General features: G+C 64.9%; 1 protein-coding gene across 1 annotated transcript in view; it reads right to left on the reverse strand.

Moving 5' to 3' along the window:
- The window catches only part of LOC129201267 (chromodomain-helicase-DNA-binding protein 3-like), a 34,991-nt gene extending 17,029 nt beyond the window's left edge, over positions 1-17,962 (reverse strand). Inside the window, 17 exon segments of the mRNA XM_054812393.1 lie at positions 149-286; positions 776-976; positions 1,431-1,622; positions 2,083-2,182; positions 2,396-2,527; positions 4,579-4,793; positions 5,518-5,712; positions 6,440-6,670; positions 7,227-7,405; positions 8,036-8,098; positions 8,229-8,364; positions 8,592-8,722; positions 9,168-9,406; positions 9,972-10,096; positions 10,771-10,959; positions 11,211-11,329; positions 17,251-17,962. Of these exon segments, the coding sequence (XP_054668368.1) occupies positions 149-286; positions 776-976; positions 1,431-1,622; positions 2,083-2,182; positions 2,396-2,527; positions 4,579-4,793; positions 5,518-5,712; positions 6,440-6,670; positions 7,227-7,405; positions 8,036-8,098; positions 8,229-8,364; positions 8,592-8,722; positions 9,168-9,406; positions 9,972-10,096; positions 10,771-10,959; positions 11,211-11,329; positions 17,251-17,509 (2,844 nt within the window). The 5' untranslated portion in view covers positions 17,510-17,962.
- Positions 17,963-18,316: the final 354 nt, after the last annotated feature.

Below are 18,316 nucleotides of genomic sequence, written 5' to 3' on the forward strand. Positions count from 1 at the left end.
CCAGTGTCCAGGGAAGACCCCCACGTCAACAGCACCCAGTGGCCCCAAAGATCCAGGCACCCCCTCCCCAAGGACCCAAGCACCCCGGGGTGCCCTTCCCAGTGGCCCCAGGCACCTGGGTGCCCCCCACCCCAGGGACCCCGGGCACCTTGGACTGGTTGTTCTTGAGGCGATGGGCCTCGTCCACCACCAGACAGGCCCAGCGGATGGAGCCCAGCGCCGCCTGGTCGATGGTGATCAGCTCGTAGGACGTCAGCAGCACGTGGAACTTCACCTGCGCCTCCCGCTGCCGTGGCCGTCAGCACCCATGGGTCCCCCCGGGGACCCCTGCGGCCGGGGCACCCCGATCCCCCAGGAACTGGGGGGAGGGAGCAGGGCACCCCAAACTCCCAGCATCTGGCCATCCCAGCACCCTGATCACCCCTGGGACCCCAGCGTCAGGCACCCCAACAACCCCTGGGACCCTGGCACGTGGGCACCCCTGTACACCCCAACACCCAGGGCGTCTGGGGCACCCTGACTCCCCAGGACCCCCTCATCAGGCCACCACAGCACCCCGACCCCCTGGGACCCCAATGTCTGGGGTACCCCAACCCCCCAGGCACCCCGATCCCTTGGGACCCCAATGTTGGGGTCACCCTGACTTCCCCCCCCCCACACACACACACACGGGGATCTCAGCGTCCTGGTCACCCTCGTCACCCCAAATCCCTGGCGACCCCGGGGTCCGGGTGTGGCCCCCACCCACCCGAAGGAACCCTGGGGTCCAACTGACCTTCATCTTGAAGGCCTTCTTGCCCCCCTTCATGGCGTTGTCATCGAAGGAGAACTCGTTCTCGCGGATGATGGCCCGGCTGTCCTTGTCCCCGGTGTAGGTGACGACGTAGAAGGCGGGGGCCCACATCTGGAACTCCCGCTCCCAGTTGATGATGGTGGAGAGCGGGGCGCTGACGAGGAACGGGCCCTTGGTGTGGCCCTGGGGGACAGCGCGTCACACAGGGACACGGGGACGGGGCCCTTGGGGGACGTGGGGACAGCGTGACACGCGAGGGCAGGGGACACCCCAGAGCGGCCGCGGGGACACAGACAGGGACGTGGGGACAGCGCGGGGTGGTTGTAGGGGGCACAAAAACATCCCCGGTGGCAGCAAGACCCCAGGGACGCCCATGGTGACACCCCAGGGTGACAGCAGGGCCACGGGCAGGAGCCAGTGCCAGGTGACGCCAGAGGCCAGGTGGGTGACACCGGGGACGAGGTGGGCGACGCTGGGGACTGGGCGGGTGATGCCCGGGCCAAATGGGTGACACCGAGGGCCAGGCGAGTGAAGCCGGTGGCCAGGCGAGTGACAACGTGAAGCGGGTGGCCGACATCAGGGACCAGGCGGGTGACGTCGGGGTGGAGCGGGTGACGCCAGGCGGGAGCGCCCTCACCTCCTTATAGAGGGAGTAGAGGAAGACGATGGTCTGGATGGTCTTGCCCAGCCCCATCTCGTCGGCCAGGATGGTGTCGGTGCTCTGGGCCCAGGAGAACCGCAGCCAGTTCAGCCCCTCCAGCTGGTAGAGGTGCAGGGTGCCGCCCGTCGCCGTGATGAACCGCGGCTGCGTCTCGTACTTCACCGTTGGCTGCCCCGGAGGAAGAGGAGGAGGAGGAGGAGGAGGGTGGCGGTGGGTGGGGGGTCAAACGCACCCCACTGAGGTGCCCCAGGGGGTCGCTGATGCCACAGAGGTGCCGGGGGGGACCCAGGAGACCAGAGAGGGGATCCGGGTGTCTGGGGGGGCCAAGGGACCGCGGGGGGATACATGGGGACGGTGGGGGGACACCCGGGTGTCTGGGGGGCCCAAGGGACCGCGGGGGGATACATGGGGACGGTGGGGGGACACCCGGGTGTCTGGGGGGGGCCAAGGGACCGCGGGGGGATACATGGGGACGGTGGGGGGACACCCGGGTGTCTGGGGGGGCCAAGGGACCGCGGGGGGATACATGGGGACGGTGGGGGGACACCCGGGTGTCTGGGGGGCCCAAGGGACCATAGTGGGGAACATCCCCCGGGGTGGGGGGACACCCAGGGGTGTGGGCACTCACGTCATTGGTAGGTGAGTCGGGGGGGCCCTCCCCCGGCGTCTCTTTCTTCTTCTTCTTGTAGCGCCGGGGCTGGGCCGGGTCCTCCCCCATGAACACCTCCCTGGGGGGACAGGGACACCGGGGGGGGGACACACACACGCAGGGGAGTGGGGGGGGACACAGGGGACGCACACAAGGGACACGTGCAGACACAAGAACACAGGGACAACACAGAGACACGTGGCAGCATGAGGATATCGGGGGCCGTGTGGGGGACGTGTGGGCACGTCCCCTCCACGTCCCCCTGTCCCCGCAGCGTCCCGGTGTCCCTCACCGGTGCTTCCAGTAGGCCAGCTTGTGGAGGTCGTAGTCGGGGATGGGCATCTCATCCTCCTCCCAGGTGGCCTGGTCGTACGGCAGGTCCCGCCACTTCACCAGGTAGTGGTACTGCCCCTTCCGGTCCACGCTGCGCGGCACGCTGTCACGCCCCGCACCCGGCACCCGGGGGACACCGGGCACCGGCGGGGACGCTGGGCAATGTGGGGGCAATGGGCACCCGGGGGACAACGGGCACCAGCGGGGACGCTGGGCAATGTGGGGGCAATGGGCACCCGGGGGACAACGAGCATTGCAGGGGCAACAGGCACTGTGGGACACCGGGCACCCACAGGTGACAGGAGGCACCCACAGGTGACACCGGGCACCCCTGGGGACACCGGGCACCCACAGGTGACAGGAGGCACCCACGGGGACACCGGGCACCCACAGGTGACACCGGGCACCCACAGGTGACAGGAGGCACCCCTGGGGACACCGGGCACCCACAGGTGACAGGAGGCACCCACGGGGACACCAGGCACCCCCGGGGACACCAGGCACCCACAGGTGACAGGAGGCACCCACGGGGACACTGGGCACCCCCGGGGACACCGGGCACCCACAGGTGACAGGAGGCACCCACGGGGACACCGGGCATCCACAGGTGACACCGGGCACCCACAGGTGACACCGGGCACCCCTGGGGACACCGGGCACCCACAGGTGACACCGGGCACCCACGGGGACACTGGGCACCCCCGGGGACACCGGGCACCCACAGGTGACAGGAGGCACCCACGGGGACAATGGGCACCCCTGGGGACACCGGGCACCCACAGGTGACAGGAGGCACCCCTGGGGACACCGGGCACCCACAGGTGACACCGGGCACCCCCGGGGACACCAGGCACCCCCGGGGACACCAGGCACCCACAGGTGACAGGAGGCACCCACGGGGACACCGGGCACCCCTGGGGACACCGGGCACCCACAGGTGACAGGAGGCACCCACGGGGACACTGGGCACCCCTGGGGACACCGGGCACCCACAGGTGACAGGAGGCACCCACGGGGACACTGGGCACCCCTGGGGACACCGGGCACCCACAGGTGACAGGAGGCACCCACAGGTGACAGGAGGCACCCACGGGGACACAGCGACAGCCACAGGCGACACAGGGCCAGGCGGGGGTTGCCACACGCGACCAGGGTGCAGGTGACAGCGGAGCAGGCGGAAGGCACCCAAGTGCCACCAGGGGTCACCCGCTGTCACCCGGCATCACCGGCTGCCGTTGGGGAGACACTGGGGACACCCTGGAGCAGGGGTCACCCGGGGACATGGGGTTGCGTGGGGACAGGGACACACGGACAGGACACAGGGTCACATGGGGGCCTGGGGTCACCTGGGGACAGGGAGACATGGAGGGGACACGGGGTCACTCAGGGACAGGACACACAGAACACAGGGTCACTCGGGGACAGGGACATATGGCCAGCGCATGGGGTCACCTGGGGACAAGGACATATGGAGGGCACATGGGGTCACTCAGGGACAAGGAGACATGGAGGGGACACGGGGTCAGCTGGGGACAGGGACACACAGGACACGGGGTCACCCAGGGACAGAGGGAGGGGACACGGGGTCAGCTGGGGACAGGGACACACAGGACACAGGGTCACCTGGGGACAGGGACACAGGGAGGGGACACGGGGTCACCTGGGGACAGGGACACACAGGACACAGGGTCACCCAGGGACAGGGACACACAGGACACGGGGTCACCCAGGGACAGAGGGAGGGGACACGGGGTCACCCAGGGACAGGGACACACAGGACATGGGGTCAGCTGGGGACAGGGACACATGGAGGGGACACGGGGTCAGCTGGGGACAGGGACACACAGGACACAGGGTCACCTGGGGACAGGGACACCCTGAAGGGACACGGGGTCACCTGGGGACAGTGGCCGACTGCTCCCAATGTGGGGGGGGGGACACGACACCACCTCTGAGTGCTGGGGGTGTCCAGGGGCACCCGAGGGTGTCCAGGGTGTCCCCAGAGGGGCCAGCGGTGTCCCCAAACCTCAGCCGGGCGCTCCCCTGCCCCTGTGTCAATGCCACCCACCCCCTCCTGATTTGGGGGGGGGGGGGCTACAGGGGTTCCCCGAAGCCGTGTGGCACCCACGGGTGCTGCCCTACCTGTGGTTGATGATGCGATGCACTGTCATCCACTCGGGTTTGATGCCGTAGCGGTAGAAGCGTTCTTCCATCCCCCCGAAAAGGGGGTCCCCCCCAGCCCCCCGTTTCTCGCTCTTGGGGTCGTCGTCCCCCGAGCCGTAGTCGAGGGGGGGCGGCTCGTCCATGTCGTTCTTGCGCTGGTAGTTGCGGTACATCACCAGGTGGAAGATCTCCAGCTGGGGGGGGGGGGACACGCCCACAAACGGGGAGGGGGGGCACCCCAAAATTAGGTGGATGGGTGGGGGGGAAGCACCCTCCACCCCACTCCCTCCAGGGCTCCTGGAGAAGGGGGGGGGTGAGGAATGGGGGTGCTGCTCCCCTGCCCCAGGGATGGGGGTGTCTCGGAGGGGGGAGCCCTGCACTTCACAGCGTCCCCAAGGTGGGGATGTCAGGGGGTCCCCCGAGATTGGAGACACCCCCCCCCCCCCAGCTGGGGACATTCGGGTGTCCTCAGTGCTGGGGAACCCCCCACATGCCCCCCAGTGGGTATATTGGGGTGTCGCCAGCCCCAGGGACCCCCCACTTGGGAATATCAGGCTGTCTCCAGTCTCGGGTCTCCCTGAGGGGGGTACACCGGGATCCCCCCAGTACTGGGTTCCCCCCAGCCAGGTAACACCAGGGCCCCCCCAATACTGGGGTCCCCTGAGGGGGGTACATCAGGGCCCCCCCAATATCAGGTCCCCCCAAACTGAGTACATCAAGACACCCCAAGGCTCCCCAAAGGGGGGATTCCAGGGCCCTCCCAATCCCAGGTCCCCCCCAAAGGGGGGATATCAGAGGCCCCCCCCAATATCAAGTCCCCCCAAGCTGGGTCTATCAAGGCACCCCAGTATCGCCCCCCCCCCCCAGGGGGTAGATGGGGTCCCCCCAGTATTGGGGGGCACGGGGGCCCCCCCGTACCTGCAGCTCCTTGATCCAGGAGCAGTGCCAGTAGGAGAGCCCGACCCACTTGACGAAGAACTCGCGCTCGGAGCGGCCCTGCAGCGCTGGGGGGGGCCCGTCGGGGGGGGCCCCGGGGGGGGCGGCCACGGGGGGGGGTGGCTCCCCCCACCGCCAGTACAGGATCTTCTGCACCCGCCCCTTCAGCACCGGGCACTGCGGGGGGGACAGCGGGGTTGGGGACAGCGGGGTTGGGGACAGGGGACAGCCGGGCCTGGGGGCGTCCTGCGGGCGGCTGAGCACGCCCCCCAGCCCACAGCACCGCGGGTGTCCTCGTCCCGTGGTTGTCGTCGTCATCCCCGTCCCCATCAGCTCCAACCCTGTCCCCACACCCATCTCTGTCCCCAACCGGGTCCCCATCCCCATCTTCAACATGTCCCATCCCCATCCCTGTCCCCACCACGTCCCTGTCCTGTCCCTGTCCCTCCCCTGTCCCCATCCCTGTCCCCATCCCCACCCCTCCCCTGTCCCCACCACGTCCCTGTCCTGTCCCCATCCCCATCCCTGTCCCCACCACATCCCTGTCCTGTCCCCATCCCATCCCCATCCCTGTCCCCACCACATCCCTGTCCCTCCCCTGTCCCCATCCCTGTCCCCATCCCCACCCCTCCCCTGACCCCACCACGTCCCTGTCCTGTCCCTGTCCCTCCCCTGTCCCCATCCCTGTCCCCATCCCCACCCCTCCCCTGACCCCACCACGTCCCTTTCCTGTCCCCATCCCATCCCTGTCCCCATCCCATCCCCATCCCTGTCCCTCCCCTGTCCCCATCCCTGTCCCCATCCCTATCTTCTCCGTGTCCCGTCCCATCCCCACCCCTCCCCTGTCCCGCCGTCCCCCCCCAGCTTCCCCACCACCTCCCCCGTCCCCCCCGTGTCCCCGTACCGTGCAGCGGGGACAGAGCCACTCGCCGTTGGGGACCTCGGGCAGGGGTGGGTTGAGGCAGTGGATGTGGTAGGAGGAGACGCAGGCGTCGCAGCAGAGCAGCTCCCCGCCGTCCTTGCACACCCGGCAGTACTCCATGTGGTCGTCCTCCTCCTCCTTCTCCCCTTCTTCCTCCTCCTCTTCCTCCTCCTCCTCCTCCTCCTTCGCTTCCCACTGCACCCCCTCCTTCTCCTGCGTGACACACCACGTCAGGCACCCCCCCCCTAAACAGCATCCAGGGACCCCCGAACCTCTTGGGGACATCTCCGGGGACCCAAACCCTCCCAGGACTCCTAAAGCCTCCCCAGGGACCCCCAAACAGCCCCCATGATCCCCCCAAGGACCCCCAACCCCCTCCCAGATCCCCTTAGAGACCCCCAAACGGCCTCAGGATCTGCCAGGGATCCCCCAAGCCCCCCCAAAACCCCTCCAGAGACCCCCAAATCCCCTCAGGGACCCTCAACACCCCAGGGACCCCCTAGTGCTCCCCAAACTCACTCTGGATCCCCTTAGGGACCCCCAAATGGCCTCAGGATCCCCTTAGGGACCCCAAACGTCCCGGGGAATGCCCCAACCCACCCCAGGATCCCCTTAGGGACACCCAAACTCATCCAAGAACCCCTAAAGCCCCCCCCCCTCCCAGGGACCCCCAAAGTCCCTAGGGAACGCCCCAACACATACCAGGGACCCTCAAACCCCCCCCCAGGATCCCCTTAGGGACCCCAAAACCCCCAATCCCGCAGCTCACGCAGTGGGGGCAGCTCCAGCGTCCCTCGGGCGCGCGGTCGAGCTCGGGGTCGAGGCAGACGAGGTGGTAGGCGCGGGGGCAGGTGTCGCAGAGGATGATCTCCCCGCCCTGCTGGCACACCTCGCAGTAGTCCTGGTGGTCCGTCTCGTAGCCATCCCCCTCCTCCTCTGGCCCTGGCCCTGCGGGGACGCCACGCACCGCCCGCTGCCACCCAGACTGATTGGGGGGGGGGGGGGGGATGGATGGGGACATGGGGACATTGGGGATGGGGACGCACTGGGTGTGGGAGGGCACCGGCAGGGGGGACTGGGGGTGTTGGGGATGGGGGGACTGGGGACAGGGGGGTGTTAGGGATGGGGACGGGGGGGTACTGGGGACAGGGGGGCAGAGGAGCACTGGGGGACAGGGGCATGGGGACACCAGGGGACAGGGGCACTGAGGAGGGGGACACCGGGGGACACTGGGGACACCCAGGGACAGGGGCATAGGGGCACCGGGGACACCGGGGACCAGGGCACCAGGGGACGGGAGCACAAGGGATGCGGTGGCAGCAGGGATGGGAGCACTGGGGACACTGGGACAATGACAACGACGGGACAGCGGGGACACCGAACACCCAGGAGAGATGGCGAGGACGAGGACGGGGATGTGGGGACGCTGCTACAACCCCTGGAAGAAGCCAGGGGCTGGGGACCCCCCAGACGCCACCACCGACGCAGGGAAGGGACCGAGGATCCCACTCAGGGGGACACCACAGGCTTGGGGACCCCGGGTGACAACTTGGGGACACCGGTGGGGGGGTGTCTCACCGTGCGCGGGCGCCGTGCCCGTCCCCACGGGGCCGCGCTCCCGGCTGAGGCCGGCGCAGGGGGCTGCAAGGAGAGAGGGGGGGGGGGGGGAAACGGACGGGGGACACGGGGGCGTCACCCAGCGTCCCCGCCGCGCGGTCTGGGAGGGGGTGGTGGTGGCACCCAGGGGCCAGTGACACTTGGGGACACTCACCCTTCTTCTTCTTGCGGCCGGGACGTCCCCGCTTGAGCTTCTTGAGGCGGGTGGTGGGGTCGGGGCGGGCGGTGGCACCCAGCACCCCAGGGCTCTCGGCATCGGACTCCTCCTCCGCCTCCCCTGCGTCCTCGCTCTGCCCGGGGGGGACAGCGGGGTGACACCGGGGGACAAGGGGGTGCAGAGACAGGCAGACACGGGGTGGGGTCACGGGGTGGGGTGCCACCGCTTGGGGACAGTGGGGGACAGGAGGGGACCCGGGGGTGCAGGCACCCAACACCCGGGGGGGGGGACCCAGGGGTCTGGGTGGGGACCTGGGGTCTGGGCACCCCCCCCGAGGGGACGCAGGGGTCGGGGCCGTACCGAGCTGCTCTTCTTGCGCTTGCCGCCCAGGACGCCCAGCTTGATCTTCAGCGGCGCCATCTTCCTCCCCTTCATCTTCCTCTTCAGCTCCGGCACCCGCGGGCTCTTGCTGCGCTTCTTGTGGCCAGGACCTGCGGGGGGGGGGGGACACACGCAGGGGTTTGGGGGGGGACCCGGGCATGGGGAGGGGACACACACACACATCCAGGCATCCAGGCACCCCCTCCTCCAGCCCCAGGAGGGTCCTAGGGACCCCCCAAAACCCTCAAGGGTCCTTCTGGGGACCCCCAAACCCCCTGGGGAATGCCCCAAGCCACCCCAGGGACCCTCAAAGGCCCCCAGGATCCCCCTAGGGACCCCCCGACTCCCCCAAGGATGCTTAAAGCTTCCCCAAGGACCCCTAAAGCCCCCCCATGATCCCCCAAACTCCCCCACGGACCCCTAAAATCCCCCCCTGCCAGGAACCCCCAAATCCATGAGGACCCAGGCATCCAGACACCCCCTCCCCAAACCTGGCGAGGACCCGGGGCTCCGTGGGGGGACCCCCAGACATCCCGGCAGCACCCACCCACCCACCTTTGCCTTCCTTGGTCTTGGCCTTGCGCAGGGGTGGGGGTGGCGCCTCGGGGGCCACGGCGGCCACAGCAGCCGACACCTGCTCGGCTACGGCAGCGGCGGCGGCGGCGGCGGCGGCGGCCACGGCGGCAGCGGAGCCTTTGAAGGGGTTGTTGGCGCTGAACTCTCTCCATTTGGCCCCCAGGATGGTCATCATCTTCGACATGGGGATTTTGGGGTTCTTCTTGGCGATCAGGGGCCTGGCAGGGAGGGAGGGAGGTGGGTTGGGCACCCAAGGGGGGGCACCCAGGGACCCCAGGCGTTCAGGGGGGGCATCCAGGGTCCACTGACACTCCCCCCACAGACCTCTCTTACCTCAGGGGTGCCTCCATGGTCCCCCAGCACCCTGAGGTGCCCCCACAGCCGCTCCGTACCCTGAGGTGTCCCCATGGTTCCCCAGGATCCCAGGGTGCCCCTTCCCCCCCCCGAGCATGCTGAAAAGACCCCCACAAGCACCCCAAAGTGACCCCCAGCACCCAGCTGGACCCTCCTGAGGTGACCCCCAGCAACCTAAGGTGCCCCTGTAGCCCCTCAAGACCCTAAGGTACCCCCCAGTACCCAGAGGGCCCCCCCCCCTTGATTCTGGGGAGACCCAGCACCCCAGGGTGCCCAATCATCCCCGCCGAGGTCTCCCCCAGCACCCTGAAATACCATAGAGACCCTCACCAGCACCCTGAGGTGTCCCCTAGCACCCACGGGGACAGGACACTGAGGTGCTCCCCAGCCTCCCCCCCCCAGGGTGCTGCCCCCCCCCCAAAAACCCACCTCATGAACTGGCTGAAGGCTTTGTAGTTGGTGAGGGTGTGATAGTCCTCCTCGGTGAAGACATGGTCCACGTCCTCCAGCCCCCAGGCCCCCAGCAGCTGCGCCGAGGACTTCTGCTCCACCGCCTGCACCAGGGTGTGGGGGGGACACACACAACGTGGGGCGGGGGGGACACGGGGAATGTGGGAGGAGAAACACGCAGGAATAGGGACAGAGGATGAGACATGTCACCCACCGGGACCCGTGCAGGCCACAACATGGGTGACAGGACCCCCAGGAGGACCCCCATGGGCACCCACGTGGCCACGGGACCCCCGTGCGACCCCACACGGTGATGGGACCCCCAAGAGGACCCACGTGGTGATGGGACCCCCATGGGTACCCACACAGAGTAACAGAACCCCAACGGGTCCTGATATGGGGATGGAACCCCCACGGTCACCCACATGACAGTGGGACCCCAACGAGGACACCCACAGGTCCCTGCACAGAGTGACGGGACCCCCACGGGCACCCACACAGAGTGACAGGCCCCCCACGGGCCCTGAGACGGGGATGAGACCCCTACAGGCACCCACATGGGTGTCAGGACCCCCACGAGGACCCCGCGCAGATGACAGGACCCCCTGCCAATGGGGACCCCCCCCAGATGCCCACACAGTGACGGTACCCCCCCCACGGGCACCCACACGGTCGATGGGACCCCCACGGGTGATGGCACCCCCGCAGGGCAGCACTGGAAGAGCCCCTGAGCCCCCAGGTGTCCCCCCCCCACCCATGGGCGCCCCCCCGGTCATACCTTCACCTTCTGCCCCCCCTCCTCATCGGCCTTTTTCCGTCTCTTTGTCTTTTTCTCCTTTTTCTCGCGGTGCTTCCGCCGCCGTTTCCTGGCTGCCCCCCCGGAGTCGCTGCCGCCGCTCTCCAACTTTTCCCGGTACTCTTCCCGCTGGTATTCCTCCCGCTCCGACTCCAGCTCATCCTCGCTCACCTGCCACCAACACCCGTCAGCCGTCCCTGGGGCCTGTCACCGCCCCAAGACCCCCATCAGCTGCCCCAGGACCCTGTCAGTTGTCCCCAACCCTGTCAGCCACCCCAAGACCCCGTCAGCCACCCTGAGAATCTCGTCACCCGTCTCCTGACCCTGTCCATCATCCGCAGACCCCGTGAGCCACCCCAAGACCCCGTCAGGCGCACCAGGAGGACCCAGGCGTCCGGGCAGGACGTCCCGGGGGAACTCACCAGTTTTTTCCGTTTCCGTGGTTTTCCGGGTTTATTTTCCTTCTGCTTCCGGGGGCCCCGTTTCTTCTTCTTCACCCCCAAGGCGCCCTCGAGGCCCCGCAGCAGCTCGTCGTCACCGTCTGCGGGGACACGGCAGCCTGAGCCACGGGGACACGCGCCGGCGACTGATGGGCGTGGGCGGCAGTGCCAGGGCCCCTCTGCGGCCACTGGGACGGTGACGCACAGGGAGGCGGGTGACGGGGACACGTGGCCACATTGAGGTCCCCTCTGAGGCCACCAGGATGGTGACAGGCAGCAAGGTGGGTGACAGGGACAGGCAGACACACTGAGGTATCACCCCCCCCAGCCACCAAGACTGTGACACACATGGAGGTGGGTGACAGCCACAGGCGGCCACGCTGAGGTCCCCTCCACGGCCACCAGCACACTGACACACAGGAAGACGAGTGACAGCCACAGGCGGCCACGCTGAGGTCCCCTCCACAGCCACCGGGATGGTGACACACAGGAAGATGGGTGACAGGGGCATGTGGCCACCGGCCCACTGACACACACAGAGGTGGGTGACGGCCACAAGTGGCCGCGCTGAGGTTCCCGGGACGGTGACGCACGGGGAGGCAGGTGACGGGGACAGCCAGCTGCATCGAGGTCCCCTCCACAGCCACCAGCTCGCTGAAATGCCCTGAGGCGGGTGACGGGGACAGGTGGCCACACTGAGGTCCCCTCTGCGGTGACAAGGACACGCCAGCACCCGCCTTTCCCTGACAGAAACAAGCCCAAAATCAGGGTGGAAAAAGGGGCCGGGAGTTCTGGCGCCCCTCAGCAGCGCAATTACCGTTCTACCCCGGTTTTTGACCTAAACCCCATCGACGTTTGGTTGGGCCTTCAGGGCAGAAACATTCGGGGGAAAAACCGACGGTTTTGGGTAGAAGTCAAGGATAATAAAACCAGCAGCCACAGCCAAAGACCCCTTCACCGGTGGTACTGGCGACATCCGCTCACGCCATGAAAAAAGGGTAAAAAAAAACAGAAATGGGATTTTTGGGGCACTTCTCCCCTGTTCGCAGAAGGCCTGGAAGGAGCATTTTGGCTTTTGTGACGCCAAAACCCCAGGGTTTCACCCCAAAACCCTCCTGGAAATGCACTGCGGGGGCGAGGGGGGTTTACCCCCAAAATGAGGCCCCCAACTGCCGGTGGAGAGACACCCGCGTCCCTGTGACGGTGACCAACCGCCGGCAGCAGCGGCGGTGGATTCCCCCCTCTTTGACCCTAATAGCGATCAACCGCTCGGCACAGCCACTCCTCTCCGGCTGACGGTGGTGACAGAGGATTTCCCAGCTGCTCACCCCAGGGGACGCCGGTGTCACCGTGACCAACTGCCGTTAGCGGAGTTTCCAACTACTGTGCCCGGAGGACGCCGGTGTCCCCGTGACGGTGACCAACCGCCAGCAGAGGATTTCCCAATCTCTTGGCCGAGGGCCACCGGCGTCCCCATGACAGAAGCCACCGAGAATCCCTGAGGACCATCCCCGGGGTGGTGACACCTACATCCGTGTCACGGCCTCGGCTGTCCCCGGTGTTTTTGGCAGCCGGTTGGGGTGAAGCCCGGGAGAGGTGTCACATCTGCCCGGCAGCCCTTACAACGAGCTGGCACGTCCTCAGCGCGGCGTGCGCGCGCACGCGTGTGTGTCCCTCGGCCGACGTCACCCGTCTGCCCCCATAAATCACAACCAGCGCTCGCTGACAGGTCCCAGCCGACCGCCGGCAGTCAGGGATGAAGCTCACCGCTGCTGCCGGGGAGGGAACCCCCGGTGTCCCCAAGCCGCGGAAGGAGGGCGGGGGGGGGGGGGGGTCCGGGCGGGTGACGGCGGGTGCCAAGTTTGGCGTGGGGAGAGGAAGCAACACCCGGCGCCGCCGGGGTCACATTCCTACCTAATCCCTTGGCACCGCCGGCCAGCCCGCTGCCAGCCCGCTGCCGGCAGGGTCCGGGGACAGCCAGTGCTGCTGGGACCACCCAGATAACACCAACCCCCCCTCCGGGTGTGTATGTGGGGCGGGGGAAGCGACGCCGGAAAATGGTAACGGGGAACAAAACCCCAACCCCCCTTTTTTTGGTTGTTTCTTTCTGTGGTGGCGGCGACACCCCTGTCCCAACCGGATCCTTGCCCTCCCGCTTCCCCCCTTCCCTGATCCCCCCCCTCCGTCACCTTCGGGTGCTCCCTGCAGGGCACAGCCGCTCGCCGGGATGGGGCTCAGCCCCACCGGGCCTGATCCTGCCATTTTAGGGGTGTTTCACACCCCCACACCACCACCACCCCCCCCATTCCCCCCCACACCCCCCCCCCCCAGCACCATCAGACATGCGCGGGGAGCCGGGGCGCGTTGGCAAACCATCAACGAGAATTTTCCACACACGTGACGCTCCCACTCCCCGCACCTCAAGAAAAAAAAAAAAAACCCACAACGTAGACACCCGGACGGAGGGGAGGCGCACACCCGCCCGCCGCCTGTACCGTCAGGCAGCTGCCAGACACAAAGCACCCCCCTCCTCGAGGCGGCTGCGACAGTGAAGAAAGGGGGGGGGGGGGGGGGGAAGGGATAAAATGAATTAAAATTAAAAATGAACAGGGAACGATACTGCAAAAAGGGGGGAAAGCTGGAAAAATTAGGAAAATGTAAAAAAAAACCAAGAAAAAAAAGGAGTGAGTCTGCAAAAGGGGAGGAAAGAGTTTGAACAAAGAAAAAGGTGAAGCATCCTCAAAAATAGAGGTGGGGGGGAGAAAAAAAACCGGGGTGAACTGGTCATCAAAGTGAAGAGGAGTGAGTGTGGGGAAAAAAAAAAAAAAAATCCCTGTTTTGGCTCTTTTTGGGGTGTTTTACCCTGTTTCCTGACTGGCCCCGGCCGTGGGGTGGCCGGCCAGGCCTTCGCCCCGCAGCTTGGGGACAGAGTGGGAAAAAACCCTCAACTTTTTGCCTGACTTTGGCCTTTTTTTAAATGAAAATTTGTCGGTGTAGGTGCTTCCCCCTCCCGGCACTCGAACGGAGCCACCGCGTCCCCGGCCGATGCCATTGTTCTCAGCTGGAAACAGCAAAAATAGGGAAAGGAAAAAAGAGGAAAAAAAAAAAAAAAAGCAAAACCCAACAAGTTTCAGCTGCAGAGGAGGGGGAAGGGGCCAGCCTCCCGCTGGGAAAGTGGGTAAAAAGTGTTATTTCACCTCAAATCGCTGTCGGGAGAAGGACGGACAGGCGGACAGACAGAGGCTGGCCTCCTGCTGCTCCTGCTCCAGCGAGAAACGTTTAAAAATGTAAAATACTGCTGCCCTGGGGAGAGAAAGATTAAAAAAAAAAATAGCTATTATTGCTGCTAGGTGTAGGAAAAGTTGAAAAAAATGGGTATTAGGGCCGTTCTGGGGAGAAAAAAGTTGGAAAAAAAGGAATTTAGGGCCAATTCGGGGGCGTCCGCGTGGCCCCACGTGGAGCGTTTGCAGGATCAGGGCTGCGGAAGGAAAAAATAATTAAAAATTTGACCAAAAAGCCGAAGGAAACGGCCGGGGAAGGAGTGCTGGCTCAAGGAGGCTGTGCTGGAAAGTCAGCTTTGCCTGTTTCTGAGCATTTTTGGGGAAAAGAGAGGGGTCTAAAATCCACATTTACCCATTTCTGAGCATTTTTGGGGGAAAGAGGGGGGTCTAAACCCCACATTTACCCATTTCTGAGCATTGTGAGGAAAAGAGGGGCGTCTAAAATCAAAATTTATCTATTTCTGAGCATTTTGGGGGATAAGAGAGGGTTCTAAAATTCAAACTTGCCCGTTCCTAAGCTTTTCTGGAAAAAGAAGGGGTTCTACAATACAAATTTGCCCATTTCTGAGCAGTTTAGGGAGCTGTAGAATCCACATTTACCCATTTTGGAGCAGTTTTGGGAAGAAGTGGGGGGTCTAAAATCCAAATCTACTCATTTCTAAGCTTTTCTGGAAAAAGAAGGAGTTCTAAAATCCAAATTTACCCATTCCTGAGTGTTTTCAAAGTGAGTGGATTCACTTTAAAAATCAGGCACCAAAGCCCAAAGCTGATTTTTCAATCAAAGTGGCCACTTTGGGATCTGAAATGCCTCCCCCACCCCCGCCCCAATTTGAGGCCAAACCAGAAAAAGCCCCCCAAAAAAATCATATTCAGAAGGAAGAAAAAATATCATTTTGCACCAAAATGGTCAATTTTAGGCCCCACCTCAAGGAAAACCACCAGAAAAGGTGTTTGAAACCCCAAACCGTCCCCGTGCTGGTGAATCTGGGTGCTGGGGACCTGCCGGGGTTCCCCACTGAGGAAAATGAGCTTTTTTTTTTTTTTTGCACTAAATCCTCTTTTTCCCCCGTTTCTTACTTTTTTTTAAATGCCCGCGCATGGCCCTGAGGGAGGAAATTTCAGCTGAAGCGGCGGCACACACCCGAACAGGGCGAGTTTGGAGGGCACAAACCTGCCCCAAAACCACCAGCGGTACCAAAATTTGGGGTGAAGGCACAGCCGAGCCACCGACACCGAGAAGTGGCGTTTGAGAAACAGAAGAAACTACAATAAACCACAATAAAATACAACAAAACACAATAAAATACAATAAAACACAATGGAAGCGTCCCTTCGGGCCCGCGATAAGTCAGTGCCAGGACGTCGACGGTTGCTGGGCACTTTGGGTCTGTCCTGGAGGGGGTTTTGTACGGTGACGCCCACGACCCCCGAGACCATCGGCACCCGATACTTCCCACCGTGGGGTGCAACAACCATCCCGGGTACCGTCAGGCGCCCAACAGCACCCATCACCCTTCACCACAGGGTGCAACAACCATCCCGGGTCCCGTCAGGCGCCCAACAGCACCCATCACCCTTCACCACAGGGTGCAACAACCATCCCGGGTCCTGTCAGGCGCCCAACAGCACCCATCACCCTTCACCACAGGGTGCAACAACCATCCCGGGTCCCGTCAGGCGCCCAACAGCACCCATCACCCTTCACCACAGGGTGCAACAACCGCCCCAGGTCCTGCCAGGCACCCAACAGCACCCATCACCCTTCACCACAGGGTGCAACAACCGCCCCAGGTCCTGCCAGGCACTCAGCAGCACCCATTACCCCCCCACCACGGGGTGCAACGACCAGCCTGGGTCCCGTCAGGCACCCAACAACACCCATCGCCCCACACCATGGGGTGCAACAACCAGCCTGGATACTGTCAACAGCCACCCTGGGTCCCGTCAGGCACCCAACAGCTCCCCTTGCCCCACAACTGCCTGGATTCCTGTCAGGCACCCACCAGCCCCCGCCACCCCACACCATGGGGTGCAACACCCCCCTCACGTCCCGTCAGACACCCAACAGCACCCATCACCCGTCACCACAGGGTGCAACAACCAGCCTGGGTCCCGTCAGGCGCCCCGCCACGGGGTACAACACCCACCGCGGGTCCGTCCCGTCAGTCACCCAACACCCCCCCCCCCCCCAGCGCCGCCGGTTCCTGTCAGGTTCCCGCCACCGACCGGTCCCCTCAGGCCCAGCCCGGGGGGGGGGGGGAATCCCCAGCCCCGCCCCTCCCCAGGGGGTGGGACCCGCGGGGGGTGTGTGTGTGCGTGGGTCACGCGCGTGTGTCCGTGTGTGTCACGCGTGGGGGGTGTAAAGTCGCGCGTCCCCGTGTCCCCCCCCCCCCGCCATAGAGCACGGGGGGGGGGGGGCCTGAAGACCGCCCCGCACGCGGCGGCGGCGGGAAGCGCCAGTGTGTGAAAACGAAGGGGGGGGGCGGGGGAGGCCTGGAAACTGCCCCCAACCCCCCCCCCCCCAACCCCCACGCGCCGGGGCGGCCGTTGGGCAGCACGCGCGCGGCCGTTGGGGCGGTTGTTTACAAACAGCGCGTGCCCCCCCCCCCCCAAATAAATTCCCTCCCCCCCCAAATAATCCCGGCGCCGCGTGGCGGGAAACACGCGTGGGGGGGGGGGATCGAGCGGCGGGAAACGCGCGGCGGGAAACCGGAGGGGGGGGCGCGGGGGGGGCTGTTTACCTGCCGGCGCCTCAGGCGGCCCCGCGGCGGCGGGAGCGGGAGCGGGGGGGGGCGGCGGCGGCGGCGGCGGCGGCGGGGCGGGAGGCGGCGGGGGAAAGATGTCGTCGGGTCCTCGGTGTCCTCCGGTAACGGTGAGGAGAGGAGCGTCTTCCTCTTCGTCTTCGTCGTCTTCTTCCTCCTCGTCGTCTTCATCACCCTCCGCCTCAGACACCACCATCTCCTCCTCCTCTTCCTCGTCCTCCCTCAGAGGGGAAGCCATGGCGGGGCTGAGGGGGGTAGGAGGGAGACGGGAGTGAGGAGGGCGGGAGGCGGAGGGAGGCGGCGGGGGGGGGGGGGGGACGGGGACGGGGGGGACCCTCCGCGTTCTCCCACCTCCCCCAACCCACCCCGGGGGGGGGGGAGCGGCAGCCGGGACGGGGCGACCCCCCCCGGGTTGGGCCCGGTGGGGCCCCGCCGGTGAGAGAAACAACGGCTTGTACGGTGGGAAAGAAGGGGGGGGGGGGGAATAAAAAACCCCCAAAAATGGTTAAAATCCCCTCAAAAAAAAACTCGTCGGGGGCCGCCCGGGACAACGTTCCCCGCGAGAACGAGGAGCGAAAATGGCCGCCCCGAAAATTTATTTTTAAATCCGAACAACACCCCCCCCCCTCTTTTTTTTTTTCTTCCAACACCACCTCGGAAGGGGGGAAAAAAAGAGGGGGGAAAAAAAAAGGCAAGAAAAAAAAAAAAGGGAGGAGAAGGGGGGGGGTGAAAAAAAAAAGCGGAAAAAATCACACACACACCCCCCCTTTAAGGGAAAAAAAAAAAAGCCCAAAATGGCCGGCTGAGGGGTTTTTGTTTTTTTTTGGTTTTTTTTTTAAGTCGCCCCACTCCCACACACACCTTCCTGGAGGTTAGAAAAGATTAAAAAAAAAAAAAAACAAAACCCAAAAAACAAACCAAAAAAACCCCAAAAATAAAAAGCCAAAAATGCCTTCAAGAAAAACCAGGTGGGTGAATAAAAAAAAAAAAAATCAAAAATTACAAAAAAATTTGAAATAATTAAAAAAACAAAAAAAAAAGCTTC

This window comes from Grus americana, unplaced genomic scaffold, assembly GCF_028858705.1.
Source record: "Grus americana isolate bGruAme1 unplaced genomic scaffold, bGruAme1.mat scaffold_896, whole genome shotgun sequence".
Lineage (NCBI taxonomy): Eukaryota > Metazoa > Chordata > Aves > Gruiformes > Gruidae > Grus > Grus americana.